The following is a 15,053-nucleotide window of genomic DNA, read 5'->3' as shown; positions in this document are numbered from 1 at the left end:
CGGACCTGAAATATCTTCAATGTTTTCAGCAGAGAAAGAGTGATCCTAGCTAAAGACCTTTCATATTAATACATTTGTTATTTTCCCATTTCATTATTATTTTCCCCCAAACCCACAGTGACCTAAAAAATGTTAAATCCAGATGACAACATCCGACTTTGAGGAAAGACATGTGTTGTAGCAATGGATTTAAAATGACATATTTGGTTTAAACCTAAAGGGGCATTTTGGGTTTCCCTGTCTCTTCAAAAAGTTCCACCATGTTCCTTGAGCGCTACACACAATGCCTCATGAAAAAATATTTACCTGGCAGTCTCCCTCCACTCAGCGTCCTCTCCTTCACGCCAGCAAAGTTCATCAAGTTCTGTGAACAGGTCGTGTGGGATGTGCTCTTCGTCGTCATCTTCTGTTCCGAGAATAAACTGAACTCTCTGTGAAGGGGTGTCTATGCAGTGGAGGGGGGAGGGGGGAGGGGAGAAAAACCAAAGAAGTCAAATTGAAATAGGAGAGATTACCAAAATGGCTAAGCAGCCAGTACAGTGATTTGATGAGAGTATTACTTACATAAAAACCTTTACCGCAATTAAACATCAATGTTGTTTTGGCTGCAGCTGCATTCTTTTGTGTCAAATAAGCATATGTAGTAAGAAGGTGGTAAGACTATACAGCTGTCTGTTATACATATAATTAACTTTTGCAGGCAGGTATTATAACATGTAATAAAACAATTGCACCTTGCCAACTCAGTCATGCTTTAATGCATATTCTCAAAAGCAGTATGCATCATGTTGTCACAGATTGCACTTTGTTGCTTGGAAAATTCCTTCTTTAACAAATAAAATAAATGTATATCAGATCGATCACACACATACCCCCCTCCCTTGGTAATACACCCTCGAGATGTAGTTACTGCTTAGGTTTATCCTCATCCCAACTGAAACTAAGTCTATATGTGTAACTGAACTAAACACATATTCTCGCCCATCCCTATTATCTGCACATTCCTCCCTTTCCTCTCTTGCCTCCCCTATGTTGACTTTCCTTTGTAAGCTCCTTGGGGCAGATGCCTTCCTTCCTATCACTCTGGGAAGTGCCATGCATATTGGTGACATTAGATAAATGAATAGTTGACAATTTTGCTAATGAATACATCTCATTCCCAACAGGACTGACTAAAGGTGTGCATTTGTTTCTTTTTTAAAGTAACTAATAAACTGCATTAATTTCATTTATTATAGTTTTATACATGAAAAGAAATTCAAATGAATGAGTTCCAAATGAAAATCTGTTTGTTTCGCATTGGTTTCAATTGCAACTATTCTAGAACAGCCTATACCGGGGGGCGGGGGGGGGAGCAGCAGCAGCGCTCTCGTATTGCCTTTTCATCTTGCCTATAGAATTGGCTCCCTTTGTCCTATTTCTTTGAAATTTGGTAAAACTGATCCTTTGGATGAACAGTAGGATGTTGGGAAAATTCCGTGCCTATTGGATGGATGGATGGATGGATGGATGGATGACACAGAAGTTACAAGCAGGAGTAGATCAGCTTGGTCTCCCAATGAAAGCAGTGGGTGCTTACAGAATGTGCACTTATTAAATTGCCTCTACAATAGGAACCCTTTTCCCAATCTGCCTGAAATTTGGCAAATCTGATGTGTAGGAGGAGGAGGAGGACACCTACAAATCTAATGCCAATAGGATGGAATACACTGAAGATACAGGCAGCAGAAGAATGGATGGGTTGCTCACTGAATCAGTGACAATGAAAATGAATGGAAGTTACAGAAATTAATGAACCAGTTCCAAATCAATAACTAAACAAGTGTAATTCTAATAAATATACAACAAAATGAATGACAATTTTAACAACAAAAATGAATGGGATAACTAAATGATTTTCTCCTTGCATAACACAACTGAATATCTATACTGAATATTTTTCCTTTGGTAGAGGTTTTTAAGCAGCGGCTGGATGGCCATCAGGGATGCTGTAGCAGCAGATTTCCTGCATCAGTAGGAGGTTGAACTAAATGATCCTCGAGGTCCCTTCCATCTATTTCACAGAAGACCATGTTTACATAACTACCTTATAACGCTGGCATTGGTTGTATTAAATAACGTAATAAATTCAAGCAATCATCATAGTGTTTCCTGCTTCCAGTTATTTGGATAATGCAAGGGATTATTATTACCAGTAGTATTAATATTCCTCCAAGAGCATTGAAGCATGTTTTGCAGCAAGAAAGCAAATCTCTTTCCTCATTATACTTGAACAGAATTTGCCTTCTTGGAAAACACAGGAAGGCTGCTGCTGTTTCTGCTACTCTGCTCCACAGCTGAGAGAATAACCAGAAATCTTTCTGGAGTGCGCACAGGGGCCATGCTGCCATTTGAGGGGGAGACAGATGAGTAGACAGGAGCATATCGCTGTGCCTGTGCTGTAACCTCTCTTACACAATGCCTTAGCACTGGATTCTGGGAGTCCTCACTCAGTCCATGCAGTCTGGTGTATTTAACACATATATTTAGGACAGAATGGGAAGCAAAGAGCTAGTTTTGAGATAAAGGGCACAATCCAACAGGGCGCTTCTGCCCCCACTAATTCCTTTCCGTCCCGCCAGTTCCTTTCTGCAAGCAGTGGTCCCACCGATTCCACTGCGCAAGCTTATGTAAGGGAGATTTAGCACTTCCCAGAGGAAGCCCCAAAATAAGTGGAAATGCTCATTTCTAGAAGGAGGCAAGTCAGCCGAGCTCCCTTATGTGAGCTCCACCAATCTTCCTCCTTCCAAGAATGAGCGTTTCCACACATTTCGGGTTCCCTGGTAGCGCTGAATCAACATCGTGCAAGTGGTAGGGGATGCTTGTGCAATGGAATTGGCAGGATGTAAGAGAATCAGCAAGGCCATAAGTGCCCCGTTGGATTCTGCCCATAGAAATAAACTCATAAGAACCTTGCTGTATCAGGCCAAAGGCCTACCTAGTCCATCATTCTGTTCGCACAGTGGCCAACCAGAGGAAGTGTAACTGCATGCAGAACAGGTAGCCTATCTATCTCTTGGACCTGGGAACCACTCATCCACAAGGCCTCCTCCTTGCCAGGATTCAGCCTCAGTTTACTGGCACTCATCCAGTCCACTACTGCATCCAGGCACTGGCCCAAGATCTGCATGGCCTCACATGATTCAGATGTAACTAAGAAATAGAGCTGGATGACACTTTGCTCCAGATCTCCTAATGACTACTCCCAATGGTTTCATATAGATATTAAACAGCATTTGGGATAGGGGTGTCATTAGAAACTGGCCCACCTGGGCATGGGCCCCAGATCTTTTTGAGCTGTCCTAATTGCCATTTTTTTTTACATTTTCCCATTGACTTGGAAAACAGAAACGCCATAACTTGTTTAGTTTGTATGATAAATACATGCAATTTTGAGACCTTGTAGCCCCCATTGGTGTGATTGAACCTGTCCAATTCAGGCAGTTAGGTCCAGTGGCTTTTGTGCTAGCCATGAGTAAAACTGGCTTTTTTCAAGAAAATCTGTCAAAATAAAGAGCTATAATTTTTTTGTGCTTCCCCATAAGTTCATGGAATTTGGGGACCTGGCAGGCCATATGGAGCTGACTGAACTTCCCAAATTTCAGACAGTTAGGTCCAGTGGCTTTTGTGCTAGACATGCATAAAGTTTCCTTTTCTCAAAGACTGAAAAAGTAAAAAACAAACAACCTGTCAAGCCATACAGGGGATCTAGGGATTAGAGATCCTAATCAGAAGGTGTTTAAGGTGACTATTAGGAGGCCGCTATCCTTAATCTCTGGTGTAGGGTTTTTCTGAGGTGCAAAAAACCTCTATCCCCCTATTTTTCTGCTCTTATATGCCCACTGTTGGGAGTTTGCTTGCAGTGAAATTTTGAAGAGGGAGGAGGAAAGGAAGAAAGCGCTCCATGTGAAATACTGGTATTTCACACAGCATCTGATTTTACTGCCCCAAACTTGACCCTTTGGCTCCTGCAGAAGTTTAGTAGCTTCAGTTCAGCAAAGGATCCAATCAGCCTCCACAAACTTCTCCCCCTCCACTTTAATTTCTCCTAAATAGCTGTAGGACTCAAATTATTCCAAAAGGAGGGTTAGGACTATATGGCGTCATGACTGAGGAATTGCTGAGGCTTTTAAATAGGTTCTACAGTTTTAAAAAAGCTAGAAAAAGCCATCCGCCACCTCACCTCATAAAGTTAATTTAAGTATGTACAATCCTTACAAACCCTCCACAGCCTCCTAAATTCCTCTGAAGTACTACCTCTCTGAAAGGAGCCACTTGGCTTAGGGAATTCTCTCTACCCCCCACCCCCGCACACATTTCCAATCACCATTCTTCTTTTCTTCTTCCCTCCCCTCCCCTATCCTGTTCTTTCTTTCTCTTTATTCCACCCAGAGCATATCTTGAGGAATTCTTAAAGAGAATTCTCTTCAGTGGGCAAGAGACATTCTGAACTGTATTTGACTTTATACAAACAGACAAGAGGGTTAGTTTTTCTCCTTCTCCTCACTCAAGTCTTTGAGAAGAGTGGGTTCACATGGTTGCAGAGAAACAAATCTGGGGCTCTTTTGTTTGTCAATTGCCGTTATTCAGCAATAGGAAGAGCTGTAGCTCAGTGGTAGAGCCCATGCTTGGTATGCAGAACGTCCCAGGTTCAATCCCCAGCATCTCCAGGTAGGGCTAGGAAAGAATCTGGCCTGAAACCCTGGAAAGCCACTGCTGCCAGACAGTGTCAACAATACTGGGCTAGATGGACCCAGGGTCTGGCTCAGTATAAGACAGCTTCCTATGTTGCTCTGAACAGAAAGACTTAATAAAAATAGGAGTTTGGGGTTTATTTTTTAAGTGGAGGGGAGATAAATACAGCTCATTTATACATGCCTATGTATGCCTACTCAGAAGCCCCATTATGTTTAATGAGGCTTACCCTCAGGAAAGTGTGCATAGGATTCCAGCACAAGTTACTTTTGCAGGGAGGTTTGCACCCTGATGTTCTGCATATTTACTCAGAAATAAGTCCTCAGTTGTGAGCATGGTACTGCAGACTTAATATAGTGCCTACCTGATTCGGTCTAATGAACTGACTATCCTTTCAGCTCAGTCCTATGCATGTTTTGTCATTTCTGTTGTGTGTGTTTTTATTTTGCATGAACTCTAGCTTCAGTGGTGAGGGAAAGGCACTTAGTGTATGCTCAGAGCTTCTCCATAACTTAACCCTAGTTTTGAAAACAGACTCATTGGCTGAAACCTGGTGAAGTCTTGGAACAAATGAAGTTATGGGAAGGAAGATACAATGAGAACTTGTGCAAAACAAGGTTTTGACCTTTAAAACCCTATATGGTTCCAGCCCAGCCTATCTTAAGGAGCGCCTCCAGCAGCACCAGACAGGCCGCTTAACAAGATCAGCCTCAGATGGCATTCTCTCTGTCCCATCAGCCAGGACAGCTAGACTGGTGGGGACGAGGGAGAGGGCCTTTTCTGTGGTGGCCCCCACTCTGTGGAACTCCCTCCCTAGGGAACTCCGCCATGCCCCCTCTTTAATGAGCTTCCGTCGTGCATTAAAAACGTGGTTGTTCAGGCAGGCATTTGGGGTGGGTTAGGGTATTTTAGAAAATGTTTTTATTGTAGAATTTTATTGTTTTAAACTGTTTTATTATATGTTGTACATCGCCCAGAGTGGCTGGGTGACCAGCCAGATGGGCGATTAATAAATTTAATAATAAATAATAAAAAGGAGGAGGTAGAGGAGAGTTGCACAAAACAAGACATCTGTTTTGATGAAGAATGGCTAGAGGATGGTAGGATGTGGAGGGATGGTTGCATAGAGGGGAATAGAATTGGTAGGGGAAGAATGTAAGTGCTCAGTGGTGAAAGAAAAGCATTCTGCATATGCTCAGAGGCACTCTCTATTTAAGAACATAAGAAGAGCCGTGCTGCATCAGACCAAGGTCCATCTAGTCCAGCATTCTGTTCACACAAGTGTCCAACCAGATGCCCAAGGGAAACCCATAAGCAGGACATGAGTACAATAGCACCTTCCCACCCATGTTCCCCTGCTCCTAACACAGGTGAAATGTAGATAAGTTCTAGTAATTTAAAATCTGCATGCGTGTATATCCTTCAGGAACTTTTCAGGTTTCTTGTCTGGGGCACACCTTTAATGACTGGTGAAGGGAAGGGAAAGCAAATCACTCCCTCCCCCAAATTGGAGAACTCCCCTTCCACATGAACTGCTGCACCTATCCTTCTGGAACTTTGCTGGTTTCTTACTTAGGGACATCTCTAGGCTGTCTGTAATTTTCAGAACAATGGTCCACAAGGAAGACAGGGAGATAGGTATGTCCTCTTTTGGAGACCTCAAAATGGTCACCACTGCACAAAACCCCCTGTGGCTATCATTCTGAAATTTGACAGACATGATCTCCTCTGATAGGGCAATGAATCCTAAAAAATTTATCTAATTCTTCCAAGTAATAAAATGTTATTTGCAGTTCCCTTTAAAAGAAAATCAAAATATAACCCTGCACCTATTTTTCTGACATTGGGCAGGTGTAATCCCCTTCTAGACGGCTACTATGCCTGAAATTATCATCTAGTTCTGACCAAGAGAAAAAAGTTACAGGCTTTTTCTTCTAATTTCCCATGGTAGTCAGCAGGACCATAATGACCCATTTTTCCAAACCTTGACTCAGGTTTGGTGCTGAGCTGAAATGGTCCAACTATAAATTGGCCTGAGCAGAAGCGGGATGTTTTCCAAAATGCTGAATCAGGGTCTGAGTTAAAGTGTGTGGGGGGGTCAGTGCACACTTTGTATGTATGTATGTAATCTATACACACACACACAAGCGCACACACACATATATATTAGAGGTGCACTTACACTCAGATAGATAGATAGATAGATAGATAGATAGATAGATAGATAGATAGATAGATCGATCTGCAAATTTGTGTTATGGGCCTGTGCCCCGGATCTTTTAAAAACCTAGCGTTGCCCCTGATTGGGGACAAGATGGTACCCTGTAGCACACCCTAGCACAACACCCAAGAAACAGTGTTCCAATGCCCCCCTTGGAAACAAACCTGCAGGTAGAAGCAGAACCATTGTAAAACAGTGCCCCTAACTCCCAACCCACTGAGCTAGTCCAGAAGGATACCAAGAAGGAAAACTGCTGATATATTGAACAAGAGCAACAGGGTTGCACTCCCCCTGACCATCTCTTGATAAAGGTCATTCATCAGGGCACCCAAGGCCAGTTCAGTCCCAAATCAAGGCCTGAATCCAGACTGAAATGGGTCTAGACAATTAGCATCATCCAAAAACAGCAGCAGTTGCACCACCACAACTCTCTCAAGAACTTCACCCTAAATGGAACATTTGAACCAGGTGGTGGTTGCCAAGAACCACTGGGTTCCCCTATGAGGAAAGCTGACAACATTTGGGACTGGTTAGCTTAAAGAAAGGGTGAATAAGGGGAGGTGTTCAAAATTACGCATGGTGTGGGGAAGGTGGATAGGGAGACATTTTTCTCCCTCTCTTATAATAGTAGAACCCAGAGTTATCAAATGAAGCTGACTGTGGAAGATTCAGGATAGATAAAAGGAAATACTTCTTCACACAGTGCATAAGTAAACTATGGAATTCACTTCCACAAGATCCAGTGATGGCCACCAACCTGGATGGCTTTAAGAGGGGATTAGACAGATTCATGGAAGATAAGTCTATCATGGCTACTAGTCATGATGGCTATGTGCTTCTTCCAGTATCAGAGGCAGTATGCCTATGTACACCAGTTGCTGGGGACACTGGGTGGAAGGGTGACATTACACTTATCTCCTGCTTGTGGGTTTTCCACGGGCAGCTAGTTGGCACCGTATGAACAGAATGCCAAACTAGATGGACCTTGGTCTGATCCTGGACAGCTCTTCTTATGTTCTTATGCAGCAAAACAAACCTTTTTTGCTGACCTCACTGCCATGTAATAGGCACGATTATGTTCTCTAACACGTGTTTGGTCAGCTTCGTAGCAAGTCTTGCACCATTTGAATCAAGATCACCTTCCCCCCAGCAACTGGTACTGAAAGGCATCCCACCTCCACTACAGGAGGTAATGTTATAGTCATCACGACCAGTAGCCATTGATAGCATTATCCTCTACGAAATATCATGGGTATAAAATATTATGTACTGAATTTTAAACATTATATAAAAAGCTCAATTTTTATGGAACCTCTAGAGGCATATGTTAAAGCAGCCTGAGGGATTGAGTTTAGCATGCTATAAAATTCAATCACCATTGCCAAATATATTTCTGTGTTATTACGTGCTTTACGTGCTCCAGTCGTAACCATCAACAATTTATTCATCAAAGTCAAAATGTGTATGAGTGGCTATTTTTACAAATCACAAAAAAAAAAAAAAAAAAAAAATTGAGGTGAGGGAGACAAACCTACACACAAAAGTCAAGAGGCAGAGATCCTCAGCAAGGGCATACATTGCTTCATACATCTTTGGTCTCAGAGATAACATGATATAAGCCATCAAGCACAGGATATGTAGGAGCTACGCAGTTTAGTTTACTTTGAACAGCTATGTCTGTGTTCTGAAAATTTGCAGAACATTTTAAAATAAATTTTTTAATAAAATATTAATTCTGTGTCACCCATTATGTAAGAAAAGAAGTAGAATTACATTTTCTGCTACTTTCTTCCATAATGGAAGGGTATTATGCTTTGCTACTTGGCTTATAATGTCCATTTCTCTCCTGACCCTCCCAAATATGTAGATTTCTTTCCCTGACATTAATATGATCAGGAAAACCGGGAAGAAGAGAACCCCAAGGGCAAAAAGTTGGTGTTTTTTTTTAACAACCTACTAAACATGTAGCCCTCCACCAATTCTCTGTTAAAATTTCAACCATCTCCAAAACTATAATAATCAGCTTCCAAGACTCCAAAGACGCCTAATAATCAATAATTTCTTTCTAGTCTCTTGGCCATTTGAGGGTGTGTCAATTCCCCATATAAAATCAAAATATCCATTTACTACTAGTGTGTCGTGCAGCAGAGTATTTAACCTCCCATCGAGAGGTGGAGTCAAACAGAACCTGACAACACTGGGGGAAAGCATAAAACTCCTGCATCAGTCTTCTACAGCTCCATGTTCTAGGTAGTACTCAACCATGATGAGGTGTGAATTCTATGTGTTTCAGCTCCCCTATTTTAATGAAAAATCAATGTTTTTTCTCTTACAGCCTTTGGAATCAGTTCTACCCTTATTGGAATGCCTTGGACAACTGAAAAAAGCATGCACATGAAATGGCAGGGGGTGGAAGTGACCCTGCAAAATGCAGTTTAAATGTATTACAGTGCAATCCTATTCATGACTACTCAAAAGAAAGCCCTATTTAGTTCAATGAAACTTAGTCCCAGGTAACTGTGTATAGGATCATTGGCTGGGACATACTGGGAGTTGCAGGATTTTTTTCTGTCTAAACATGCATAGGATTGTGCCCTAAATTACTCATCATGTTGGCAGGTGCTCAGCCCAGAACCTGTTTTTTCCATTTCTTGTGAGTAAGGAATGTAGTGGGTGAAACCATTTTTGTCAATTTTCATAATAGACAAACAACTCACTTATGAACAGTATTACAGGTCAATAGTACCCTACAGTTTTTCAAAACTCATTTACAAATCTGTTTTTTAAAAAGATTTTTTTCGAGTTACAACTCTCCTTGTGACTGAGCAAAACTCCCCCCCACACACACACACACACATAATAGCTATCATTTTGCACAAACCTTACTGAGCTGGCTTTTGGGATCACTCTAACCTCAACTGCACCTGCAAATGTTTGCAAGCAACCTGCCCCCTCACCTTCAGCAGGTGGCCAGGCTTAATGGCAACTCTCAATAAAGGGCCTTTAGATTACCATTTTAGTACTCTCTCTGAGGAGAGATCTTTGCAAAATGTGTTCTTGCGGGTTGCCCTTAACACTTCCAGGGCACAATGTCAGTGGCATCCTTCAAGAATCAAACAAGTCCTCAGTTTTGATCATCAGCTTCAATGCTGAACTACTAATGTGAGAGATGAGCTTGCCCCTGTAGGATGTGTTTACCAAGACTTTCCCACAATGCTTCATGCCATATGAGAATGTCACAGTTGATGAACAATTAATGCCATTCAGAGGAAGATGCCCAATAAAGCAGTATATGCAATTCAAACCCACAAAGAATGGCAAAAAGTTCTGGCTGTGTTGCAATCCCAAATCATCATATGTTCATGATGCAGACATATATATGAGGGGATATATATGAGAGATATAGGAGGGCATGGGGATATATATGTATATATATGAGGGGAGATATATGAGGTATATATATATGAGGTAGAAGTAATGGAGTAGCACTCATAGTCAACAAAAGGGTGGGAAAAGCAGTACTGGGGTACAATCTCAAAAACGATAGAATGATCTCAGTATGAATCCAAGGCAAACCATTCAATATCACAGTAATTCAAGTCTATGCCCCAAACACTGAGGCCGAAGAAGCTGAGGTTGATCGGTTCTATGAAGGCCTACAACACCTTCTAGAACTAACACCAAAAAAAGATGTCCTCTTCATCATAGGGGATTGGAATGCTAAAGTAGGAAGTCAAGAAATCATTGGGATAACAGGCAAGCATGGCCTTGGTGTACAAAATGAAGCAGGACAAAGGCTAATAGAATTTTGCCAAGAGAACACGCTGATCATAGCAAACACTCCTTTCCAACAGCACAAGAGGCGACTCTACACATGGACATCACCACATGGTCAATATCGAAATCAGATTGATTATGTCCTTTGCAGCCAAAGGTGGAGAAGCTCTATACAGTCAGTAAAAACAAGACCTGGAGCTGACTGTGGCTCAGATCATGAGCTGCTTCTTGCAAAATTTCGGCTTTACAGAACTATACAGGAAAGATCTTAATGTCCCTGATAGCCATGATAGTGTGGTCACTGAACTTGAGCCGGACATCCTAGAGAGTGAAGTCAAGTGGGCCTTAAGAAGCATTACTAACAACAAAGCTAGCGGAGATGACAGTATTCCAGCTGAGCTATTTAAAATCCTAAAAGATGATGCTGTTAAAGTGCTGCACTCAATATGCCAACAAATCTGGAACACTCAACAGTGGCCACAAGACTGGAAAAGGTCAGTTTACATTCCAATTCCAAAGAAGGGCAACGCCAAAGAGTGTTCAAACTACTGTACAATTGCGCTCATTTCACATGCCAGCAAGGTTATGCTCAAAATCCTACAAGCTAGGCTTCAGCAGTATGTGAACCGAGAACTACCGGAAGTACAAGCTGGGTTTCGAAGAGGCAGAGGAACTAGAGATCAAATCGCCAACATTCGCTGGATCATGGAGAAAGCAAGAGAATTCCAGAAAAATGTCTATTTCTGCTTCATTGACTACGCTAAAGCCTTTGATTGTGTGGATCACAACAAACTCTGGCAAATTCTGAAAGTGATGGGAGTACCAGACCACCTTACCTGTCTCCTGAGAAACCTGTACGAGGGTCAAGAAGCAACAGTAAGAACCAGACATGGAACAACCGATTGGTTCAAAATTGGGAAAGGAGTACAACAAGGCTGCATATTGTCGCCCTGCTTATTTAACTTATATGCAGAGTACATCATGAGAAACGCCAGGGGGGATGAATCACAGGTCGGAATTAAGATTGCCGGGAGAATTATCAACAACCTCCGATACGCAGAGGATACCACCCTAATGGCAGAAAGCGAAGAGGATCTAAAGAGCCTCTTGTTGAGGGTGAAAGAGGAGAGTGCAAAAGCTGGTTTGAAACTCAACATTAAAAAAACTCAGATCATGGCATCTGGCCCCATCACTTCCTGGCGTATAGAAGGGGAAGAAATGGAAGCAGTGACAGATTTTATTTTCTTGGGCTCCAAGATCACCGCAGACGGTGACTGTAGCTATGAAATTAAGACACTTGCTCATTGGGAGGAAAGCTATGGCAAAGCTAGACAGCATAGTAAGAAGCAGAGACATCACCTTGCTGACAAAGGTCTGTCTAATCAAAGCTATGGTTTTCCCAGTAGTAATGTATGGCTGTGAGAGCTGGACTATAAGGAAGGCTGAGTACCGAAGAATTGATGCTTTCGAACTGTGGTGCTAGAGAAGACTCTTACGAGTCCCCTGGACTGCAAGGAGGTCAAATCAGTCCATCCTAAAGGAAATCAACCCTGAGTGCTCATTGGAAGGACAGATACTGAAGCTGAAGCTCAAATATTTTGGCCACCGAATGCGAAGAGAATGCTCTCTGGAAAAGACCCTGATGCTGGGAAGGGCTGAAGGCAAAAGGAGAAGCGGACGGCAGAGGATGAGATGGCTAGATAGCATCACTGATGCAATGAATATGGACTTGAGCACGCTCCGGGAGAGAGCGGAGGACAGGAAGGCCTGGCATGCTATGGTCCATGGGGTCACGAAGAGTCGGACACGACTGAACGACTGAACAACAACAACAAATATATGAGGGGGATGTGTGTGTGTATATGTGTGTGTGTGTATGTGTGTGTGTGTGTGTGTGTGTATGTGTATGTATATATATAAGAGAGAGAGATGAGGGGATGGAAGAAGGTGCCCCAGCAGCTTGAAACCTAGGCCAAGACTGGCCCAGTTCACATGATCACAGAGGGGAAATAAGCCACAGTGAATACCTTACAAGCTGGAAGGAGGCAGGGCTTATCAAAAGCCCTTGACTTGGATTCCTGCACTGAGCAGGGTGTTGGACCTGATGGTCTTGTAGGCCCCTTCCAACCCTACTATTCTATGATTCTATGAAAACCAAATTAGGAGCTGAATAACTACATGCAGTTGAGCTGGGCAACCTACCTGGTAACAACTCAAACATATTAGTATTTCAATTGGAAATTTCAGGAGATCTGATTTTGGTTGCCTAGGTGACGGTTGGATTATACAAAGGATATTCAAAACATGTACTGGGTAGGGCTGCTCTGCAACCTCCCAAAATCAAGTTAGGCACTGTAAAACAATGCCTGGTCATGTCAAGTTGACCCACAGAAAGCAGATTCATCACATGTATTTCTCACTCTTTTTAAAAGATATTGGGAGTGATTTTAAAAGATCAGGCACTGATAAAGTCCACACCTGCTTATGGGCATCCCCGACATACTGAGGAGAAAAGTGTGGCTTTTCTTATGCATTTAGGCAATTCTATTTTAAAGCCAAAGATAACAAATACATTTTTTCTAAAAATAGAGGAAAATATTATATTTTAAAAGATCAAACTGTAATGTACACATTGGGTAAGGATGCATGTTGATAATTTTGGTTGGTTGGTTTTTAAATTTATACAGGAATGTACAAGTTGGATTTCAACTACACAAGAAGCCATTCACACCATTAGCAATTGTGTGAATAGTGTTTGTTTGTTAAGTAAACAGCAGGCTGGGCAAAATCTGGATTGGGACCCTGATGCAGCGAATCTTCAACCCTTTGCCCCATGCTGCAGTCCTGAGCCAGACAGAGGGCCCTGCTCATGCTATCTGCGTTGCATTGCAGATTTCCTGGCCTATTAGCATTGGAAGAAAAACTCCCATTTGTGTCAGTGGAAGCTTTTCTTCCAATGCAAATAGAAGTCACATCCAGATTGGGACCCAGGTGGTAGTGGTGTTAAAACCTCCCCTACCCCCCACACCGGCTAACTGCTTACTGCTATTGCTAATTGCATAGCTGGTGTCTCATCTAGTTTGGCCCTGAGTCACATCTGAGTCTACAAAGGGAAAGAATATACTTTAATGTGATTATGGAAACACAATAACATCTACATGAAAACGCTGGGGGAAAGTTATCCAAAGGTTTGGGCTGAAGTGTCATCAGTATGCAGATGATTCTCATCTCTACCTCTTGTTTCCATCTACATATCCCACGGAGGCTGTTGAACTCGTGTATCCATGTCTGGAGGCTGTTTTGGGGTAGATGAGGGTGACCAAGCTGAAATCCAGACAAGACAGAAATACTGTGGAGAACAATATTGTTTAGAAACCTGGAATGTAAGATCAATGAATCAAGGTAAGCTGGAGGTGGTCAAACATGAGATGGCAAGATTGAACATCGACATCTTGGGAATCAGCGAACTAAAATGGACAAGCATGGGCGAATTTAATTCAGGTGACCATCGTATCTACTACTGTGGGCAAGAATCCCTTAGAAGAAATGGAGTAGCACTCATAGTCAACAAAAGGGTGGGAAAAGAAGTACTGGGGTACAATCTCAAAAACGACAAAATGATCTCAGTACGAATCCAAGGCAAACCATTCAACATCACAGTAATTCAAGTCTATGCCCCAACCAGTGAGGCCGAAGAAGCTGAGGTTGATCGGTTCTATGAAGACCTACAACACCTTCTAGAACTAACACGAAAAAATGATGTCCTCTTCATCATAGGGGATTGGAATGCTAAAACAGGAAGGCAGGAACCTAACAGAAGCAGATGAGATTAAGAAGAGGTGGAAAGAATACACAGAAGAACTATACAGGAAAGATCTGAATGTCCCTGATAGCCATGATAGTGTGGTCACTGAACTTGAGCCGGACATCCTAGAGAGTGAAGTCAAGTGGGCCTTAGGAAGCATTACTAACAACAAAGCTAGCAGAGATGACAGTATTCCAGCTGAGCTATTTAAAATCCTAAAAGATGATGCTGTTAAAGTGCTGCACTCAATATGCCAACAAATTTGGAACACTCAACAGTGGCCACAAGACTGGAAAAGGTCAGTTTACATTCCAATTCCAAAGAAGGGCAACGCCAAAGAGTGTTCAAACTACCGTACAATTGCGCTCATTTCACATGCCAGCAAGGTTATGCTCAAAATTCTACAAGCTAGGCTTCAGCAGTATGCAAACCGAGAACTACCGGAAGTACAAGCTGGGTTTCGAAGAGGCAGAGGAACTAGAGATCAAATCGCCAACTTTCGCTGAATCATGGAGA

General features: G+C 42.3%; 1 protein-coding gene across 1 annotated transcript in view; it reads right to left on the bottom strand.

The window, feature by feature from the left end:
* Positions 1–15,053, bottom strand: part of SLC4A10 (solute carrier family 4 member 10) — a 146,999-nt gene that overhangs the window by 89,800 nt on the left and 42,146 nt on the right. Inside the window, exon 4 of the mRNA XM_084804563.1 lies at positions 307–445. Coding sequence (XP_084660689.1) covers positions 307–445 — 139 coding nt within the window. The remainder of the gene's footprint in view (positions 1–306; positions 446–15,053) is intronic.

This window comes from Heloderma suspectum, chromosome 1 (assembly GCF_057233095.1).
Source record: "Heloderma suspectum isolate Gila_16-S chromosome 1, 16-S_ref, whole genome shotgun sequence".
In the NCBI taxonomy this organism is placed as follows: domain Eukaryota; kingdom Metazoa; phylum Chordata; class Lepidosauria; order Squamata; family Helodermatidae; genus Heloderma; species Heloderma suspectum.
The sequence above is the reverse complement of the archived record's forward strand: the minus strand, read 5'-3'. Positions and strand labels throughout refer to the sequence as shown.